The 24,084-nt window shown below is 24.2% G+C and overlaps 1 protein-coding gene across 3 annotated transcripts in view; it reads right to left on the bottom strand.

Moving 5' to 3' along the window:
- The window catches only part of LOC126894953 (5-hydroxytryptamine receptor 1-like), a 136,799-nt gene that overhangs the window by 31,882 nt on the left and 80,833 nt on the right, over positions 1-24,084 (bottom strand). For all 3 annotated transcript variants that reach the window (XM_050666329.1, XM_050666330.1, XM_050666331.1), the window contains 2 exons: positions 16,359-16,760; positions 15,511-16,014 (listed from right to left, as the gene is read on the bottom strand). In XM_050666329.1, coding sequence (XP_050522286.1) covers positions 15,511-16,014; positions 16,359-16,682 — 828 coding nt within the window. In that variant the 5' untranslated portion in view covers positions 16,683-16,760. The remainder of the gene's footprint in view (positions 1-15,510; positions 16,015-16,358; positions 16,761-24,084) is intronic.

Raw genomic sequence — 24,084 nt, forward strand, 5'->3', positions numbered from 1 at the left:
ATATATATATATATTTTCTATTATTCAAATTTAAGTTGTTTAATAAAAAAATATTATTTAAAACCATTAAAACGCTCTCGATTTATTTTTATTAAACTAAGGAAAAATTAAATAAACCCATTTATATTACAGTCTATAGAATTAAATTATAAATTTGATATTCATTGACTCCTAGTTTAACTTACTTAGCTAACTAGCCTATTGGAGTGTGCGACCAATATAAACAAAAATTAGACATCTCGAAAAAGTAAAATTTCTACTTACTATAATGCTATAAATTATCAAACTTTATTGTACAGAATTTTTTATTTTTATTTTTCTGTGAGATGAAAGGATGTAAAATAATAATTTTCTTATCGATATAATTTAAAATTGATGATTTTGAAGACCTTTAAAAATTATTTTTCAAATACTGATTTAGGATTATCATCTTTTTTGATACTTTTATTTATAATTTATTTTCCAAAATACAATACTACCAGGCACAAGTTTAGTTAAATTAAAAGTTATAAAATTGAAATATTTTATCAATGTAGCAAAAAAGATTCTTATAAGAAACAAAATTATGAGGATCAAGGCAGTTTCATCATTAATCATACATAAACTATATGGTTACAAAACTTAAAATTACTTTTAAAGTAAATATTGTATAATAAATTCAAAGTAGATCAAAATAAATTTAATCTAAACCAACTCAAAAGTGATTTGAAACTCAAAGTTATGACGAAAATTTTAAATGATGCTTGTGAAACACAGTTAATCTGCTTATTTTAATAATATATTCTGTCGACGTTTCTGTTTGAGTTAACTATGATCATCTAAATGTCTATTTCAATATTAGAGAAAAACTATTTCATAAATTACCAAAACCCAACCTATCTTTATGGTCATTATTTAATACATTTGATTAATAATTTACTCTAGCTGGTATATACTTGTGGATTAGTGCTAAATGTTTTTAACAGATAAGTTTTTAACATAGTAATAAGCCCTACATAGTAATAACTAATACATACTAAGGTTAGAAAATAAAATTACATGCATTTGTAAAATATTTACGTCAACAGTTTTATGACATTTTGCGCTTTTTACTTCAGCTAAATTAACCTATACACGCAAAATGGAACATAAAACTATAAAACCCAGACTTTCAACCAATAAACGTCGATAGCTGTCCCACATGACACAAAAAAAAAAAGAATCAATACAATAAAAAATGAAAATAAAGAATAAAGTATACACATTATTAATTTTATTAGGACCTAAGTATCTATTATTTCGAAAATTTTGCAAACGAATAATTGATTACAGTATAAAACAAAAATTTAAATGACGCATCTTTATGTGTTATGTAAATTGAAAAACATTGTTGGTTATTATCAAAGTAAATTAAATTCCAATTAGATCAACATAAATGAAACAATGAAATATATTTATCCATCCGAAAACTAATAATTCTTATTATTTTAATTCAATCAAATTAGTTAAACAAATTTCAACCAACTTAAGAAGATAATTGTTTATAGTATAATAATATATAGTATTTCAATCGCAATAAATAATATTTATTTAAATAATTATATACAGTAATTATATCGAACGGTTTGGCTTGCTTCGTTTTAAAATCACATAAAATGAATCTTGTTCACAAATCAGTTAAGTAACAGAATAATCATTTACAAAAATTTCAATCAATATTTTTTAATGATTTATTTTAATGGAATATATTCATGTTTTGTACCAAAAACTACTATGTACGAATAGAGCTAAAGTAATACAATTTCAATGTACTGCAGCTTAAAAAATATAGCATTTTCATTAATCATTAATTTTCAAAGGCACTCGTAATAAATTGCACTTAAATTTTACAACTCATTGAACAATATTGTTTCAACAAAATTTCTCCGTCATTAATTTATTTTTATAAAAAAAACATAGATGGCCTAAAATTGATTTAATTTTATTGAATTTTTAATTTATACTTAATTAAGCTTTTATTATCATAAAATAAAATTGTATAATTAAAAAAAATNTAAGCTTTTATTATCATAAAATAAAATTGTATAATTAAAAAAAATAAAGTTGTGAAAGTTTTTTTTTATTTACGCTATATATCTTTAATTTGTTAAACACGGGTAATTAACCAACTCATTATCATTCACTTTATAGAGCATAAAATTAGCAATGCAATTGTCTAACAACTTTTTTTATTTTTTCATACAGAATTTCTATAAAATAATTTTTATGTATAAAATATTAATAAATTTGTATTTAAATGAGCTTTTAATAAATTATCACAAAAGTAAAACACAATTATCCAACACTTTTTTTATTTTTAATGGTTCTATCGATTTTTTTATAATTTTCTTTTTAATTTTTATTTATCATTAATCATATTTAACATCCCCTCTAAAAGCTATTGCTTTTGTACGAGAAGACAGGGAAACTTATATAGCCCAGCGCAATGGTATCAAACTCCATTTTTGATTTAATGTTTATGCTGAAGATGACATTTATCTTTGCAGTCGAAATACAATGAATATAAATGTGTACTTTTTAATGAATTTGTCACTCACTCTTACCGTTTTATTACTTATGCTTGTATTCCTGCAATGCATGTTCACTATTAAAAACTTTTTTAAATGATACCTTTTATATTTATTTCAAATATTGTATTAATGTGTCACACATTTTATGAAATTGTGTTACATTTTTTGAAAAATTTTGAAAATAAGATCAATTTAATTTAAAAGAACTCATACATTTTCTTAATAAATAACAATGATTTATCTCTTAATAAAAACGCATTTTTAAATTGTTTTTTAAATTTTTTAAATGTAATACAATGAATTTTTTATTTTTAGCTTATTCATGTATGTAGTTTATTGCTTGATTCATTATTTAATTTCTACTAGATGTTTGATTTGGATTTTGAGTGGATTCGGAGATTATAATCGTACCATTAATTTGACGACCCTTTATATTCATGATTTTAAGTTAACCCAACCAAAGTGTAATAATGAACTGTTTTATAGAGACTGTTTAAAACGTATCGATGTGCAAACAAAACATATTAAATGCAAATCAACTAGTTGATTTGCTAAGTAAATAAATCAAAATTTATATCTATTGTTCAAATATTAATGTAAATAACCCTAAAACTGTTAGTTTTATTGAAATAAAGAAGCATGGTATATTCAAATGAAATAATAGTACTATGTTTAAAATTTAAGAAAAGGGAAAGTTAGGTAATAAGTTTTTAGTTAACAATAGTTGTACAAATTTATTATTATGTACATGTTAAAATAACGTTACAAACTGATTTAATGAGTTTGTGTACTAACTTCAAAAATCGATTTTACATTAGGAACTTTGTATATATAAAGAAATACTAATTAAATGGTATTTAGTATTAGTATAATATTGATTGAATGCACATGCAAATAATTTATGGTGTGCTATGAGAAAAGAAGTTTCATACGAAAATGGCAATCAAGTAATATTTGATACATTGTAAAATGCTTTATTAATTTCAAGAATAAAACTTAACCATTAAAAATAAATTAACGATTTTTTCCAATAATACCACATATTTATTTGTATTATATCACAATGCACATTTATTATAAAACCATCAATTACAATTTGTTATTATTAATTATTTGAAATAAAAGCAGTTAATATTTAACAAATGAATACTTGTGTAAAGTTTAACTTAATTACAAATGTTATTTAGGATTATACATAAGAAATATTTTATAATTTTTCATACTTAATAAGGAGTTAAGTCTGACATATTCACTACTTATTGTTTATAATCCTATTTAATGAACACCATAACAATAAAATACTGTTAATAAATTATTTACTATTTATAAATGTTAAATTTATTACACCAAACTTTTTTTCATTAAACTACTTAATAAAACGATTATATGATATAGATGAAATAATGTAATTGCTCATTTTATAAGCATTCACTGATTAATAAAGATTAGGGATGCAATGATTATACAGAGTGATTATTTTAACGCTAGCCACTTGATTTCTCTAAAAATAATAATTCTTTTTAGCTTTTGTTAGTTACATGAGCATCTTCATTTATTATTATAAAATATTTTTAATAATCATCGCTTATGTTTTATAGGGATGTAAACTTTCTTTAATAGCAACATACATATTTAACTATATTTAAATAGTATAAGCTAAAGCTCATAAAATAAAAAATAATATAATTAAGAAAACTACTAGTCGATAAAAACTTTTGAACTAATGTTTTGGAATCTATTAACATTTTTATACCTTGGTAGGAAAAACCAACTACGGTCAGAAAATAACTAGTGATAAATATAGTAATACCTGCGTGTCCCTCTAACCATCACTATCAAATATTAAATTCCAAAAAAAATTATTATTTTGAGAGAAATTGAGTGGCTAGCATAAAAAAGATCACTTTGTCTTTTATTCGGAGTGATTATACAGTGTATAAACGTAAAAATCAAATGTAATTTTGAAATATAATCTTTTTAATAGATTATAATTAGTACCCAATATTTACCAATGTACACGGAATGAATTAAATTGACTCAAAAAAAATTGTATCTTAATTAATTTTATGTTCAACATTTTCAGTTGATTACAAAATGTTTTATTAAAATTTGTTGTATTGTTTGACTAACAATTCAAATAATGTATATAGTTTTACCACGAAAATGAATACCAACATTCCATAAAGCGTAATTACACAATTAGCTATATATTAAATCATTATAACCGCTAAAGTCAACATTTATATACTACAAATGTATCTTATAATTACTAAAATGATTACTACAAATGTAAAATTACCGAAAAAAACTCTTCAAATAATTCAAACTTGTTATCAATTGAGACAGTTTAAAAATAGGGTAACAAAAAGAATACTTGTGAATATTAAAATGCATTGAAAATATGAGAGAAATTTTCTAGTTTAAGATATGACTAAAATTAAAAAAATGTATTAATAAAATATTTGTTTTAAGAATTAATTTTTTTTCTAATAAATCATTTATTTGTTTGTTATTTTTATTTTTGATTCTTAAATTGTTGATGTAAAGTAATGTAAATTATTGAGACATAATTATCTCTATTTTATTTTAATCATGCGATTATGGTGTGCCAATTTGAAAGATGTCGAAACTAATTTACTAGTATATTTGATGAGCTGCTTTAATGATTATTAACTGCTAGTAAAATATTTTAAGCAAAATAATTTTTAATTTATTATACAAAATTGAACGTTGATAAATGCATTCAATCATTCATGTCATTTTGTCACTTGTACAGAGGAAAAGACGTTTCGAAGAATAATAAATAATTGTTTAGGATAGCAGTAACCAAGTCGCTGAAATTTCTCGATTGTGCTACTCTTTTTAAGACGTTACAATGAAGCATTGATACATAATTTTTTATTTGACATTTTTTTACATTTAAAGGTAATACTACTTGTTTAAAATAAATGGTTTTATGTGCGACTTGTATAATAGATCTTGTTAATGACAAATGTTTTTTAAAATAGATGTCAACTTAATGGTAACAACTAAATCTATTTAAAAATTGTATACTTTTCAGTATTAAATATAATAAAAAATAGTAATAATTGAAAAAAAAGTTCTCTGAGTATACAGAATCTCCAAGGTATAGACAAAAAAATAAATAACCTAAACACTAAAAATTTACTATACATGGAGTAATATTCTTATTACCAAATACATAATTTAAACGGTTATTCTTTCTAAAGTTTATGGCTTGAATATTTAAACTAGCAACTGATCTGGGTTTTTTCGATGTTATTAATATTTTATAAATGTTTTGAATGAATACTGAAAACATTTAAATATTTTATGTACACTTTTGTTTGGTACCAATCAATTTTTAAAGAAAATTTCCAAAACGGAACATCTATATGGTAAAAGTATTGTGCGTTAAATCTTTCTCAGGGGAATACTTCCAAAATAAACCGTAAATACCCTTCAGTCAATCACCCTTTATTTTAACTCTGTAATAATATAAAATTCATGCTTGATTACATTTTTGACCTAGACATGATTTTATTTTAAAGAAAATATATACAATTTTCACAACTTATTACTAGATTTAATGTTCTATACTTTTTAATTATATAAGTATTTGTACCAGTTATTGCCTTTTAGTTACACTGAACCTATTAATTGTTTGTTTATCATAACTTAAGAAATCATTTCCCGGTGGGTATATTTTTTAAATAAAACACTACTTATGAATATTTTCCAAAAAGACAGTATAGATATTTATGATATGAACAGTGTACTGGAATAGTAAAATGCGAGCAACTTGTTTGATCATAATGGAGATATTTTATAAAAATGTCTTTAGCTTAAAAATCAGCAATCTTATCTTAAATATATATGTGTGTATAAGTATTCAATGAAATATAATAAATAAGATTAAAAACTAAAAATTAATTTTTCTTTTAATATAATAAGTCAGCGGGAACCGTCATAGCAGAATACAGTATAGATTAATATATAATATTGATTAATATTTTATTTGGATTTTCAAAAAAGTACATATTAAGAAAGATAAGATTTCTAGTAAATGTATATAAAAATAATATTATAGTTTCAATTTTTCTAAAAAAATCGTGGTAATTATAAATTGCAAAAATTAATCAAAATCAGGTATTTTTGACAATATTAATTTTTTGGAGATATTTCCTTAATAAAATAAAATTCTGGAAAATTTTTAAAATTCTTGAAGACAAATATTCAACAAAATATATTTTGAGTTATTTTAACGTATAGATCGACAAACTTGGTTATAAGAGAGCTAAGAGTTTTTATGGATAGACCCAAAAAAAACAGATTATAGAAAATCAACACTTTTACAGCTTGGCATCAAAATTTCATTTTTTTTTTTAAAGTCGATCAAATATATTTTTGAATTTTTAACAAAAAGTTTAATACGCAAATTTGAAATAGCTTCTATTTTTTAATTTATTTTAAGATTTGAAAATATTTGTACAGAATGATCGGATTATCATAAGCTATTCGATTACTCACAAAATAAATACAATATTGAAAATAAACTTATAAAATTTACTTTAGTTACATATATATTTGTTAATTTATCAGAAAATAATATTTTAGAATCCTGTTGACATCTGTCAAAGTCATTTTTAATAATATTATTTATTTAAATTTTAGTAATAAAAGATGACTCAAAACAGTAATTATTAGCTTATAAAACAAGAAATATATGTAACTAAAAGAAATAAAAATTTGTTTTTCAATATTGTATTTATTTTGCAAATAATCGTATGGTTTATAATAAATTGATCACTCTGTGTAGTTTTTTCACAGGAGTTACGTGAATTTAAACCACAACGCACCATTCTGATTTATAAATGCTTGATGTTTTATCACACGGATAAATTAGACCAAATGACCTAAAATCAATATTATTTTTAATTTAATAAGGCATAAAAATAAAATTATTTTTCGTGTTTTAGTAATAAATCATTAAAATTCTAAACATTTAAAATATATATGACGTGTAACTATGTTTTTAATAAAGTATTGTTTTCCATTCCTAATATAATATTTACACTGATGTTTCTAGCGCATTTCCGTTCTAAATATGATCTCGCCGATAAAAATATAAATAATTCAACGCGTTCGATAGAAAACACTTACTGTGATTGATTGCACCGTATGCCGAAGACTTATACAAATGTACAGCATTACTTCGCGCAACCCGAGACACGTTGTACGATTATATCTATCGTCCTTAAAGTTTATTTAATTATAATAGATATTTACCACTGTAATTTATTCTTGCTTTAATTTTTCTGCGTAAAAAAAAACTCTACAAAAATCTATTTTTGTTAAAAAAATTAAATTAAATATTAAAAAATAAATTTTTGACTATTGGTTTATTTAAAAAACATATAATCAAAATTAAATTATTAATATAAATAATTAATAATAGATGCATTATACCGACACCCGCAAATTAGAACTATGAATATATATATATTCAATATTGTGTAATTTTTATGTAGAATTTTTTACGAACAAAATTAATTTTTGTACAACATCCTCACCTCATGGAAATTGTTTTCTTTTTTGGGTGCCGACGTAACGTAACGACTGCATTTGTAAATTTTAAACGTTAACTGAATTGAATCTGTAGAAAATGTACATAGCTAAATAATTTAATGTGTTCAAACATTAAGTAGAATTTAGAAAATTATATTTTTTTCATTGTAATGTATACACGTTAAAAACTTATTAAACAATTAACATTTATATATATATATATATATACTTAAAAGTTTTTGACAATGGTTGACTTGTTACTTATATATTACAATTTCAAGGCAATTACATTTGGTATTCCTATTATTATTTAAAATAGAAAAATAAAACAAATTCTTTATATATGAATTCATTTATAATGTGTATATTAATATTTCAATGTTTATTATTTTTTGCTCACTAACTATGACTACTTTGTCTTTCGTGTCATCATTATGTTCTCATGTATCATTTGTTCTTAGAGCGTATGTCATATTATGGCCCAATGCTACTCTGAGATTTTTGGCAAGTCCTTTAAGTTCAACGACTCTTCTTAAGAAAAAAGGTTTTTTTTAAAGGTAATTTTTTTGGGTGTATTTTTAACGTTACGTCGGCACCCGAAAAAGAAAAACTATTCCCTTAAAGCGAGGGACTTTTTTCAAAAATTCATTTTGTTTGTAAAAAATTTTACATAAAAAGTACATAATATTGAATATTTTTTTTTCAAATTTCTAATATGCGGGTGCCAGTGTAATGCACCTTCTATTAATGATTCCATCTTAAAAGTATCTATTGCCAGAATATTATTTCGCGGGGATAAAATCGAAAGAACAGCTCTGTACTGGAATTTTTCTTATGTAAGTTAATATTTACTAACGGTTGTGAAAAAGTGAAAAAATATGTATAAAAATAATCTACTGATTAATAATGGCGTCAATTTATCGCTATGTTAAAAAAAGTTGTCATTCGAAAGGATTCATTATGAAAACGACCAAATTTTTATTTTGTAATTAAAATGGTACAAATCGCCAATAATCAAATCCTGATGAAATTATGTATTCGTAAATCTTATAAAGGTTTGATAGTAACACTTTTATAAGTATATTTCAATGTTAGGATATCACGAAAAACTGAGTACAAAACTGATTTAAAATACTATTAAAAAATGTTAGTTAATCAAATTTATTACGCAATCATATTGGTTTTTTTAATAAAAAAAAACATTCAGTCACTTTTTAAACATTTTATATTAATAAATAAATTTCTAAAACTAAAGAGTTTATTATCCCACGTAATAATTTTAACTTGAAATCTAGCCAAGTGTAAAGAATTTATTTAATCATTTTTGCTTTAATGTAGCTAGGCATTAATCGAGCAATTGGAGAAATTTATTATAGTAAAAGACACAATATTTTAAAATAAAAAGCCAGACAATGACTCATGTTTGTAAGTTATATAGACAAAAGAAAATAATCACAAATTAACTAGTCGGATGTTAGTACCTGTTTTCTCTATTATAAAGAGTTATCCTGACAGTTCAAATACCCAGATAGTAGATTTAGATCGTTATTAAGTTTTATGTATTTACGTGATAATTCAGTGTATTGATAGTCATCAAAATAAGGCGTACAATAAATTATAAATTGTCTGACACAACTTATAGTATTATTTATAATGATTGCATTTATTATTTAACTTGCTTATCTTGTCATATGAATTATATGACGACGACCTGCATTTCAATAGCTTAATATATACACAGTAAAACAAATACTTTTACAATTTTAAATTCATACTTTTAAAATGAAACTTGTAAGTATTATCAAAAGTAAAAAACTTATTATTACATTATAGAAAAAACTTATGTTGTAATTGATTTATAACTTAAACCTGTCTTAGAATAAATTTTCTAATAGCTGACTACCTATATTTTCCAATAACATCATAAATATATCATTAAATTGTAAGGGAATCGTATTTTTCTTTATGAAATATCAACTGAATTTAAGATTTAATTTTAATTATATTACAGAAGGAGGTTATAATTTACAGTGTGATTTATTAAGTATACTAAAAATATTATTATTAAAAAATTTAATTTATAAGCTATTATAAATATCAAGTTAATTGTAAAAAAACGTGATTCTTAAATGTAGAGTTTTGGGGTAACTTTTGTAAATTAAACGGAGGCCTATTATTTTTTACTATTCAATGGAAAATGAACTGAATACTATTTCGACTAGTTACTAACCTGTTTTGTATGATTAATTTTTGAGGTATTAGCACTTGAAGATTTAGAAAAGGTGAAGAACTGGGTGGTATTTAGCAACGCTCTTTTTTTACTACTACAACCCACAGACAACACTTTTACGTTGCGTACCCCGCTCGATAATAACTTACTATTTAATATTAAAAAAAAAAATTATAGGTTCCCTGTTATATTTTAACTCGGATAAAATTACTATAAAATGAAAATAATTATAGGCAATCGGGGTAGAATTTGAAAAAAACTTTTATAGAAATTGTGTTTTTGCTTTTACTAAAGTTTCATTTTATAATTTTATATTTAAATTAACCGGACGACGATTTTTAAATTGAATGTGATTTATACTTCATTAATCTTCCTTAGATTTATTGTACGATTTTAGATGATAAAAAATATAGTGATTTGATAATATAATGTTGTTCCTTAATTTAAAGAAAATTTGTTTTTTTTCATTTATTTAAATTTAAATGTTTCAATAAATAAATATTTTTACAAGTATGCGTCTAAAATTAATTCGAATAATGTACGTTATATTTAACAACACCTTTACTAGTATTTAATAGATAATTAAAATTTTTTTTTTATTAATTTACAATTCCCATATGCATAAGTATATAAAAAGAAAATTAAAGCATTATTAATAATAATTTTAGTCTTTTAAAGTGCATGATTTTTTTAACAAATGATTAATGATTTTTTACATTTTATTAAAATATCTATTAGATTTAGTAGCTCAATTTTGTAAATATGAAAATAGGTAATTAAGTATTTTACATTTAATTTATAAGATGCCTTTTTATGCACTAACAAGCTGAATTTTTTTTCAATATCGCGGTTAATAACTTTATAGTGGTTGGCAACAATAAGACACTTGTGATCGTAAACAGAGTTATGTTCAGTTAAATTTAAAAAGTAACAAGTGATGTAACAAATTTAGAATGTCAATATAGTTTAAACTTCACCGTAATTAAGAGGGTTTTGTGGTTGTCTGAGACGAATTTCTTTATTATTAAACAAAAATTAAATTAAGGTTAATTTTATAAGAAATAAAGATTATATCTGGCAAGGAGTAAATTTAATTAAGTACATCAAATCAACTGAATCAGGTTAATAAAGAAATAACCAATATAAATACTTTAAGTGTATTACAAATTAAATTATTTTATGGTCTCTAAACATTACCAAACAAATTATTAAACTTTTTCTAGAAATATTCATCAGTAAAAAATATATATATGACACTTCAAAATTTTCTTCACTGTTCATCAGAAAAATAAGTTGGTTATTATAAATATTTACTATACAAAAAGATGCCTGCATTTAGGCTTTTAATTTTTTATAACCTCATCAAAACGTAAAACTACTACTAATAAACAAAACGACCATAAAGGTTTTAATATACTCCTAGTGGTCTTACCTTATTTTATTGAGAGGATTACAACACGAAATTAAAATTTTAACATTTATTCAAATTTATTGAGAAAAGTGAATTTTTTTAACAAAAGTTTATTATTTACAAATAAATAATTGATAATTTTGAATGAAAACTTTCTTTCATTTTATTTTTTGCATTATGCGGGCATCTTTAAGATCCAGATAAGAATTTCACAACAAGACGATCAAGACCTCAATGTATGCTATGAAATATATTTCCAATAACTTTATTTCCGATGGAATGACAAGTGTTTGAATAAAGAAGGTGGATTTTAAAGACCAGAAAATATTTTCTTGCAACTACCTAGTCGTAACGAAATGATCAATATAAAAAATTGAATTTTTATATGCGTTTTGGTTTAAAATATTGAGTACATTTAAAATCATTCTGACTAATATTGTTTAATATCAATTTTATGTTAAATATAATAATATAACAGTTAATAGTTTGTAGTCAAAAGCTAAAACAAAAAAAAAAAAAGAGGTATAATTCAAGTTAAATTTAAAGTTGAATAATAATTGTATTTAAATAACTAAAATCAAAATAAACTTTTGATTTTACTTGAAAATTAAAAAAACCCATCATTTTTTCGAGTTGTTAATATTTAAGACGATAAAGTATTTACTCTCATAAATAGTTATATGATCATTTTTTATTAATTTAAAATTTAAAATTAAAAATAAATTATTTGTTTTAATTTTGGTATTATAGTTATTTGGATTCAATAAATCATTTAAATTGCATATAAGGTCATTATTTAAAGATACTTTTATATATGTATATATTATTTATAACAAATTATACAATAATCAAAATAATTAGTTACTAAAAAATTTAATAAAACATTCAATCTACAAAATAAAATAGGTTTTTATACAAAAAATTGTTTAATAAAAAAGTAATTTTGTTTTTTTTTGGCGTAGACTAATTAACAGTCATTTAAATTGTAAACGACTATATGTTCAACAAGCTCTTATTTTCCGTAAAGAAGTTTTAATTTTTGAAAATTTTAAAGCAAAAAAAAAATTCTAAAATGATAATTAGATTTTATTATAATTTGTTATAAATTTCGTTGGATTATTTTGGACAGATAAACAAATAACCTTCAGGGCGCTGCTCATACTTTTACAATGTATAACATTTTGATGGTGACGACAGTGTATAAGCAGGGTAAAGCAACTATGGTATAGCGGAATGGTTAAAAAAAACATTCATCAATTTTAAGGGCTGTCAGGTTGTATTCATTGCAGCGGTCTTATTTACCACTCTTTTCTAGATATACACACACACACACACACATATATATATATATAATGAAAACAACAACGCACACCATTTAGATGTAGTCGACCAACCACCAAAATCGATACCCAAGTAAAATGAGAATAAATAAAAAATATAGAAGAAAACAGCTAAAAGATATAGGTTACTCGCACACTATCAATCCCGCATTTGTAGACACCTGTGCACGCTTTTGTAGAAATTATGTGTATGCTATGGTTTATATGGATGAGTACAGATATTTTCTGTACTCTACCAATTTTAACTTGAATACGTTGCGGGAAGATACTGTTTTTTTTTTTTTTTTGTTTTTCATACTTGGTCGCTTTTGCAAAGTCAGTCGATACAATTTTGTAAGAAACAACACAGCTTATGGAGTATGCTATTATATCGAATACACAGGTAAGCACATAATACATAGTTTAGAAATACGAAGAATAAGAAGAAAGGAAACGGCTATGATACGTGGATTACGCTGTTAGGGAATACCCTCCGGCGATCGTTTTCAAAAGATATACAGTAAATTTTGAGAAATAATTTTAGAAACCGCGTTAGAGAATAATGTATTAGTGATAACTAAGTAAACATCATTTGGTTGTAATGGTGCTTGTGTCTTAATATTGTCAGAGTTGCATTGTTTCTTTGAAAATAAGTATAAACCAAATAAATATCACAGCAACTTAATAAGTCACAAATCCAAACATTAATCAAAGTTTCGTTAGTAAATAAATAAAAACATACCGCGATAGATTAATGAATATCTTATAAATAAGCTAAAGATTTTTCAAACAAACCGTTATTGCATTTAAACTATTAACGAGCAATTATAATATTTGTTCATATAATTATTGTAAGAAATAAACGCAATAAAAACATAGAAATAACAGTTAGTTGTTGAAAAACATGATTAAAATATTTAAATTATATTTGTCAATAATTTTCATTAAAAGTGCCCAAATTTGCTGAATATAATATTACACTATTTACATTATAAATAATTTTGCGACATTACATAAGGAAATGCGAACAATTAAGAGCAAAGATATTTTAATTTAGTGTAACTCGTTAAATAAATATGTGTTTAGTTGGTAATTAGTGTGCAAGAATAAATCGATTAAATGAACGACGGACTGGAAATTCTTATACGCTATACGTTTTTTTTTGTGCTACAAAAAAAAATCTTTTCTATTAAAAATTGTATAACTGTTTAAGCACGTTTTTACTTTTTCAATAATTAGTTTAATTAAACTCTTGATTTCTAATTAGATTAGCCATTTATGTTTATTTATTAACCCTAGCTCTCAACCAATGACGTCTTTGAAAAGAATTTTTAGTTTTCAATTAGTTTAAAAATTAATCAGAGATAACCACTTACATTTGTTAATAATTAATATACCAATATTTTAATGATTTTAAAGGAATTTTTGTGTTGAATTACAAAAATATTTATACAAGTGTATTTACATTTGCATAAACATTAATTAGAAATGTTTTCTCGGTCATTTCATTACTAAATTTATTAATATTAAAAATTATTCGTTTGACAACAGCATTTAATTAATGAAAATGATTCTGTATTAAATAGTTTAATAATAAAACATACCAAAAAATTTTCTGGTCAAATATTAACATTGTATTTTATAAGTTTTTTAATATAATAAGTAAACGTCCACTTGTTGAATTTATTTTAAGTTCTCACTGTTAGATGTACAATATTTTATTTTTTTGTTTTTTATGTAAGTTTTTTTTTACATAACTAGTATCCTTAGGTAAGACCCTTTTATACTGATAAAGCAGCTCTAAAATATAATATTTGTATCACGTATACAAAAAATATAAGTGTTATTTATTTGTTTTACTTGAATTTTTATGTTATCATTTGTTAGAAAATTTATCGAGATTTTTGGAATACATCACAACAGGACATTTTCTAGCATTAAATGTTATTATCATTAATCGAAATGTAAAATTTTAATAAAAAATAAGATTACCCGACGCCTATAATTAATTAGTACGTGTAAATTATGGACTTTATTAAATTTTGTAACTATTATCTAAAAGCTGACAAGTAAAATTTATAAATACTTTTAGTGATAAAATAAATTTTTAAGTTTTTAATGCAAATTAATATTTTTTAATTGCAAATTACTTACCTCTTTGATAAAATCTGCTTGTCTTCTAGCAGAAAACAAAAAATACCATCTTTTTTATCTCATATATGTCATAAATAGTCCTATAATTTTTTTACTTTTTTTTAGAAAAAAAAAATTCTGATGACTGCTATACCGTTTATATATTATTTAGTTTAAAATTAATGTTATTTAATCGTATAGTATTTTACTATTCAAACTTTTATTTAGTTTTAATATAAACGGCTTCTCGATTAAGTAGAAATTATTTATTAACCAAACTAAATGAATGTACAAACTTACTGTGGTAACGGTACTTGCACTACTGCTTGCTCTATGACCATGTTTATTGCGTTCGGTCAATGCAATCTTTGACTCCACCGGACCAACACCATTTTTGACACTGATTTCCAGATAACAGTGACTATTTTCTAGGTGGGTTTGGGCCCTTCGCTCTTCAAGCACAATTTTACGAGCAGCTTGGAAAATCTTATAATAAACTGTAATCATCACAGTTAAAGGTATGTAAAATGAACCCAACGTCGCATATATTTGATAGCCGGAATTTTGACACACAATACAGTGCGGCACACCATCTACTATGGAATGCTCATTCCCTAGTATAAGAACTGGCGGCAAACTTATACAAGCAGCTCCCAACCAAACAAGTAAAACACAAACTAACATCCTTCGAGGCGTTCTCTTTACACCATACTCTAACGGCTTAGTAATTGCATAATAACGATCGACGCTTATCATGCATAGGTTTAAAATGGAAGCAGTACACGAGAGGACATCAAATGAAACCTGAAATTAAATATGCATTATTTTATTCAATTATTTATTATTAAATCATTAATTTTTTTTAATTAGGCTTATAAATGTTAGAAGTTAATTTTAACCAATTTAAGAGATTCAAGATTTAAAAGGAGTATAACATAAACGCAACTAGAATTACAAATTTGGTAGCTAGTTGTATATTTGCCAATCCTAGAGAAAAAATTTATATAACAATAAACACAATTTTCAAAACTTTTGGTAAGCTTATTCGTCAATATGGGTGGCTAAACCCCTTTTGCTCCCTAGTTGCGCCTATGATCTATTAAGGTTTAGCTATTAAAAAAAAAAAAATTAATATACACTATACACACCCAAAGATCACACATGAATTTGCCAAACGGCCATTTGCCTAACACGAGGTACAGTAGAGCAAGTGGCATAACGAGAATAGCCACACACAGATCAGATACGGCTAAAGAGACTAGTAAGTAGTTACAAGGTCTCCGAAGTTTCCGTACTAGACACACCGCAATACAGACCAATATGTTTCCCACAATGGTGACCACAATTACCAGGAAAAGTACGGAGCCAATTGCAAAAGCTTCTAACGCCGTGTAGGAGGATGTCGAGTTCTTCGGCCACGACACCAGAGATCCGTTGAAGTCGGTTACGGCCGTGACGTTGATGCCGTCCATTTAAGTGACATCCGGGTTCGCCGACCCGAGCATAACCAGTTACTTAAGTGACGCTGGTCGTCATTGTAGCCAACATCCCTAAAAAAGCCAAAACCACAATTGAAAATTTATTTATATACATAAACTTTATTACATTAGTAAACTCAACAATTTATAAAAGTATACTAAATTTACACCTGAGCTAGTTGAGAAATAAAATAAAATAATTTTATTTTCTCTTGTAGCATAAATCCATACGAAAACTAATTCCTATACTACTCGATGATTAAATAAATGGAAAGTTATATATACTAGGTGGATATAGAATATCTAAATAACATTTGATGTCAAAATGGAAAAGCCTGTAAACTACTACTGTTTACATTTCATTTTCTTTTTTTTTTTTATGGAAGCAACCTTAACTATCGTAATTCCAAAGATGTTTCTATACGTATCAGGAAATGACCATTGGTGTGGAAAATCGTATAAATAAAAAATATAGGAGATATAATTCAGTGTGACAATCGTTGAAGACATTCCCTTGTCAAGAATCCGAAACATTTAATATGTCCCAAAACACCGATTTCGTATTTTATTATTAGAGTGGTTCCACTATCAAAATTTCTAATTTTCAGTTTACATTTGTACCTCATTTTTTTTTAAATTTTCTGTGATTTCTTTGTAAACAGTTTTAAAATTATGTCTATGACATTCTCAATGTAAAATTATTTTTTTAGTAGTTACAAAATTATAGTTAAATTTTATTTACAAAGAGTTTTTTTAATTTAATAACAGGTTATATTTGTAAAAAAATGTCATTTTGCTTACTTTTTTATTAACTCATTTTCATATCGTATAATATGAGTGTTTTATAGAATAAATGTTTTTGATAAAAATCTCATTATTGGCATTATTATTTCATTACTACATTAGCGTTGCAAGTAAAGGAAATTAATTTCAACAGCGTAGTAAACAAAACAAATCAAATTATTTCATGAGATTTTTAGGATTGTGGCTCTGTAGCCGTAAAGAAATGGGAGAATCGATTTTACGTCTTGGCTTTACTTTTAAATGCTGTTAAAAGGTTTTCGAAAAGAAATTGATAAACGTTAACATGATTACTGTCATATTTATAATATTACCATGTTTACATTAAAATGTCATTGCCTATAAAAATATTATGTTTTTAGCATAAAGTATTGGTTTACGTGCTTAAACACTTATGTATATTTGCCATTTCATAATATAATATAAAGATTTATTTAATATAACGTTTCTATAAGTTATAAAATGCTGAACGTCTTCCCTTAAAATTATAACCTAATTTACAAATATTTAAATTTTTATAGAAATCAAATATTGTTTTTTGTATAAAATTAATGAAATAGTAGTGGCTTTGTACTTCAAAAACATAGCACCATTATCGGCCTGAAAGCTCGGGATGTATGAGTCACACAAATAAAATAAAAATTTAAAGTATTTAACTTGATACAAGTATGTTGATAGTTTTATAATTAAATAACTAATTTAATATATTTAATTATTAAAAATATTAGATGGTGTTAATGTGTTTTATTTTATTACTTTAACATTTTTATTGAATGAAATTTAGTGAAGTTATTTTACATGTAAAATTAATTAGAACAAGAAAAAATGATTTCTATTTTCTTTACAGATCGAATATACTAAAGTTTAATTTATTGACAATGCTACAAACGCAATAATGCATCCAAATTGCCTATACTAAGTGCCGTGCTTGAACATTGTCTGTTTTCTTAAGTATAATCTCTTGTAATCAAAAGTTATTTGACCATATTTTTTAATTTGTTTACTGGGAAAACACAAAGAACTGCAGCTTGTACTCTAATTTTCGTAGCATGAAGTGTAAATTAACTATAAATCTTATGAAATACCATTTTTTTTAATTTACTGAACAAAAGAAAATTGGTATTTTTCGTTAATTTGTTTAATTTTTCACAGAATTCTATAAAAATTGAATTATGTAAATTTTATACTTTATAATGAACACAACTGTGTTTATAATATTGATATTTTCCAAACCACTAAATTTTTCATTCTTACCGACTTATGTTTTTAACAGACCTATTAGATAACTAAATTATTCTTCTGGAGACATATTTTGTAAAGTCACCACATATTTCTTTTACTAGTGAATAATAAATAATAATCTATATACTTTTTCAAGTTTTTGTTCAAAAAAACTAATAAAAATGTAAGTACTAATGTTTATGTTCATATTGTCTTATATATTTATATGTGTATTACATTAATTTTACTCAACGATAAAATATCATTTATATGAATAGTAATAAAAAGAACCTAAATAATGAATCAACTTAGTCATCGACCATCAGATTAGTATGGTACATGATAATAAAGTTTATTATTATGAATGACGGAGAGTAATCTGAGTTCTAACTAGAACACGAGATAAAGCAATGTAACTTATTTTATCATATCACCAAGGAATAAACTTTGTTTTATACTAAATAGAAAACACGAGAATACTAAAAATTTTGACAACAATCATTGAAAAAAAGAGTTCTCCATAAACGTAGAAGTTAACTGCTAATACAGGTATTTTAGTTTTAGTCTTAACTCTTAAGTATCTATACCTTAGAAAACGTCACTTTAAATAAAGATCTGCTCGACAGATAACCGATGAGTTAAGTTCGAAATCATCCTTTGCAATGTATCTATAATTTATAACAACACATGACGTTGACAAACGACGCATTACTTATTATCACTCATGTTGATATGTTCAAATAAATTCACATGAGTTTTTGTAGCGAATAACAAGTGCAAATTAAGTATTGTTTGTAATTTTTCTGACATTATCATTAATATGTTCATTTGCTTACAATTTCTATAATTAAGATTGATTTTGTAGATTTAAATTTGTTTCTATTTCTAAACAATGAATCTCTTTAATTATACCTTATGAACACATCACTCTTTCTTTCTTATTTATTTTTTTCATTATAGCTTTAAAAAAAAATATGTTCGATATTAGATAATCGATACATTTTATACGAAAAATAATGACTGTTACACTGTTAAAGTAAGCGTATACTTTTTTTTTTTTATTTAAAAGATGTAGTATTCAAAATGCTTCAAAACCAAATGAACTTTTTAAAAATGTATGTGATCGTGTGATAGCCTCACGTTCTACGCCAATAATACACGCAGCTTATAAAAAATTAATTTAGTCCTTGAATTTGCATTTTTATTACTTCCAAATAGTGTAATTATAAATTTATATTTAGTTGTTACATTTTCGTGTTGTGCAAATGGTCATTTAAATATTCTAAATTTGACTGAATGAGTTTTGTTTATAAATTATTACACATATCTCCTTGTCAAATACCACAGTAATAGGTACGGTTTATTTTGATGTTGTATCATTTATTAGTTGAGAAACTTTAAGCTACGTCAGATTTCCTTTATTAATTAATAATAAAGTACGGTTGTTTAACTATCATACCTTAGATATAAAGGTATTGATAACAACTTATAATATTTATTATAATAGATGATTTATTTTAAGATTGCCCGCAGGTGTTCTAATAAATAATGTGTGGCGTATAAAATATAGTCAAGCTAGCCAGTCAATAAATTTATGTAATTATTTAACATTTTCAATTTTGAAAATAATTTAAAAATAAGATATCACAGTTAAATAAGAAAATTTATTGCTAAGTTTTAATTATTAAAAGTATCTAAAGTATACGATTAAAAATAATAAAATAAGTTAAATATTTTGTGAATTATATTTAGAAAAATTATTGACTAAAATTAAATGTTAATTTTGTCTTATTGTATCTCTTTTAAACGATAAAAAATTAAATAACAAATGGATTTGATATAAAATATGGAAACTTTCTTATGCATTTTCATTAACTAAAAAAATCAAGATGTATTGAATTAATAAGAATCTTTAGACAAAATTTAAATATATATTTATACATTTAATTAATTTAAAAGATATTTGATGTTTGATCATTTAAATATATATTAATTATACACATTATATAGATATAATTGTGTATACCTAAACACTAACATAAAAAATTGAGACACATTATTTTTATTTAACGTTGAAAAAAGCTATTGTGTAAGTTACGGAGTAATTTTAAGATATTTGAATTTTTTTACGGAGTATACTAACAGTTTTACAACCACGCTAGATTAAAAAAATACTGTTGGAAGAGAAAATAAAACTTGAAAGAGCAATAATACTCCACGAGTTCGTATCTACTATTGTTTTTCTAGCTGATTTTTTCTCATTATTCACACGTATTCTTTTATAAAAAAAAAGTTTCATTGAAGTTAGAAACGGTTGCTTTGAAAATAACCTACTTTTTCATTTCTCTTGTATTACAAATCACTGTAAAGTTTTAAAACAAGACGGAAACAATTTTTCAATCTGATGTGTACAGCTTCGATAAAGCCCACGAGTTAAACTATTGGCTGTGTGGCGGTCAAATAGTCGATCGTCGGAGAAAAACGACGCCGATTAACAACAGAATGACCATCGGCTGACATTTATCTTCGACGGGTTTATATGACGGACATCTACAGCAAAACCATATGGCGCCGGGTATAGTGGCGACGTGGTGATGTCATAGAAAGTATTCGCATGCAATACCCTTAACGTATTTGTCTTCTGGTAGTATAACGGAATTCGGTGTATCCAGAGAAACGGGTGGTTTTGTAGACAATAGGAACGAAGAAATAAGGTGACTAATATCACTTGACTAACACAAACCACAAACATTCCAAAACATGCGGCTCGTTGTTGCAGAAAAGAAAAGTCATTACTAAGCTTTCAGAATAGATTGCTAATGACCCAAATGGTGCGACAATAACACTATTGGTACAATGTTCGAAAACCTAGGGAACTTCTTATGTGTTATTATTTAACTAAAGGACAGCTTAACATATTACAACGATACATCATTTTCAATAACACGAATTAAAAACAATTCTTAATAACACACTTATTTTCAAGTTAATTTATATATTTAATCAGAACGATAAAAATTATATTCAATAATATATTGAATGATTTTAATATGAACATATATTTATCAATTGATTTATAAGTATAATTATTTAATTAATTAGTCTTGTAACCACAATCTTTCATTTAGATAACCGAAGTGGAACATTTTTCTTAATAACTACTACAATAAATAATATATGGGCTATTATAACAAATTATAATCCCGCGGTCACCAGTATTATAAAACCAAAACAACGATGAATCTTTACTTGAAATCCAAATTCCTTAACAATTTCTACCACCAAAGGGTTGATAGCATAAAAAATTGTATTAACAAAGTTTGTAATTTTTTTTCTATTATATTATAAAGTTAAAAATAGAGGTTTCCATTAATAAAAATGATAAATAAAGATTTTTATCCCTAAAGGAACAAAAAAATGATTTAACTACACATTATTGTAGAGTTTTTTGAACCTAAAATTATTTACCATAATAATAAATTAAAAATTCTCAATAATTTCTGAGAAAATGAGTGTCTTACTAGATTTTGATTGTTCTGTAGATGGTATTTGACAGTGATTTACATCACTATCATAAAAACGCTTCAATGTGAATCTTTTAAATTACACAATAATTTGTATAACTGTAATTTTACAATTGCTTAACAAAAACGCTTTATTGGAAACAGTTTTACGATCATGGGTGGTCTTATTCAATTTAATTTCCACAAAAAGTATACTAATAAAAATGTGATTGTCTTTTTATGTTGTGTAAAATTTCATTAGTATCATTATTAAAAAAAAGTAATAGCAGTTTTTAAAATGCAGAAAAAAATATTAAAAATGCCATTTTTTAAGGAATTGTAATTTTGAGATATTTTTCTTAACTTCTAAAACTGAAGGGATTTTTTTCAACTTTCGGTGACAATAAATTCAATTAGATTAAATACGGGTTCTTTTGACATATTTATCATTAAAATAGGTCCAGTGAAAGCTGATAATTTTCATGGTCATATTTAAAAAAATTCAAATCATGATAAAACCAAAACCTTCTCAGCTTACAAAGAAGCTAAAACAACTAATCAATAAAAAGGGTGTTTCATTGAAAATTGATAATGCTTATAACTTTAGATAAAATTATAATTTAATTGAAATTTCATTTAAAAATAATTATTGCATTTTTATACTACGTCTAAAGTATATATTTACCATTAGTAAGAAAAAATTTTAAATTTATGTTTTCAAAATATTAAAATAGCTATTTTTAACCTTATTTTTTACAAATAATGTTGATAGGTGAGGTAGCAATTTAGGAAAAGTACCTAACTAGGACTAGTTATACGTAGGGTGGGAATAAAATGCGGGTAGAGTATACGTAAAACAGTACAAACTGCATCCATCTTCACTGAATTCCCACTTGTATTATAATGTATTAATTGCACTATGTATTAAAATGCTTGTAACTCAATGACTTGTCCTAAATTGTTATCACACCTGTCTACATTTTTTGTAAAAAAAAAAACTGCTAAAAAAAATAGTTTATAAAAAATATAAATAATTTTTTTTCTTACTAGAAAACAAAAAATTATGTTTAATAAATTCAATTTTGATCCTATTAACATTTTACGTTGATTTTTTTTTTCAATAATTTATACACCTAAAAACTATAAAATATAATAATTTTTAAAATTTTTTAAAATTATCAAAAAGTAAAAATGTATGAAAAATTTCTAAGTAGACATTTCATAGAATAGATTTTCAGGAAAATATTAATAAAAAAATATTATGTTAATGTTCAGTTGTAAATTTCCTACAGCATTTCAAAGATTGTAAAAATTTGAATTTTTTTTTTACAATATCAAACATTGAAATATATATTAAGGAACGGATAGAAAAAGACAAAATCTTTTCACGCTATATGTTGTTATATAAAAGGTTTTCTTTTGTTTTTTACTCAATACATATTTATTTAAAATTTTTCTAATTTTTTTAATATGTTGAATAATTATTATATTTTATAATAATTTTATAGTTTTTAGATGTAAAAAATTATTAACATAAAATATTAATTGAATCGAAAGTTATTGAATTTGTTAAAACATAGTGGACCACTCTGTATATTCTTTTTAAAAAGGCAAAAAAACTATTAAAAAAAAAAAACGGTAGCACAGTGGGGTCGCGGCATAGTGGAGACATTGCATAGTAGGGTCCAGTATAGATTTAATCTGACAGTGATTAAAATCACTATCATAAGAAACGCTTCGATGCAAATCTGTAGATAGTGTTTAATTTTAAAAAATTGATGGATAATTGCAAAAGCAACATCAACTTCTATTAAAATAAAATACAAAACCCATAATTATCATACAAAAATAGTATATTTTTCAATATGGTA

This window comes from Daktulosphaira vitifoliae, unplaced genomic scaffold (genome assembly GCF_025091365.1).
Source record: "Daktulosphaira vitifoliae isolate Bord-2020 unplaced genomic scaffold, ASM2509136v1 Scaffold_1, whole genome shotgun sequence".
Classification (NCBI taxonomy): Eukaryota; Metazoa; Arthropoda; class Insecta; order Hemiptera; family Phylloxeridae; genus Daktulosphaira; species Daktulosphaira vitifoliae.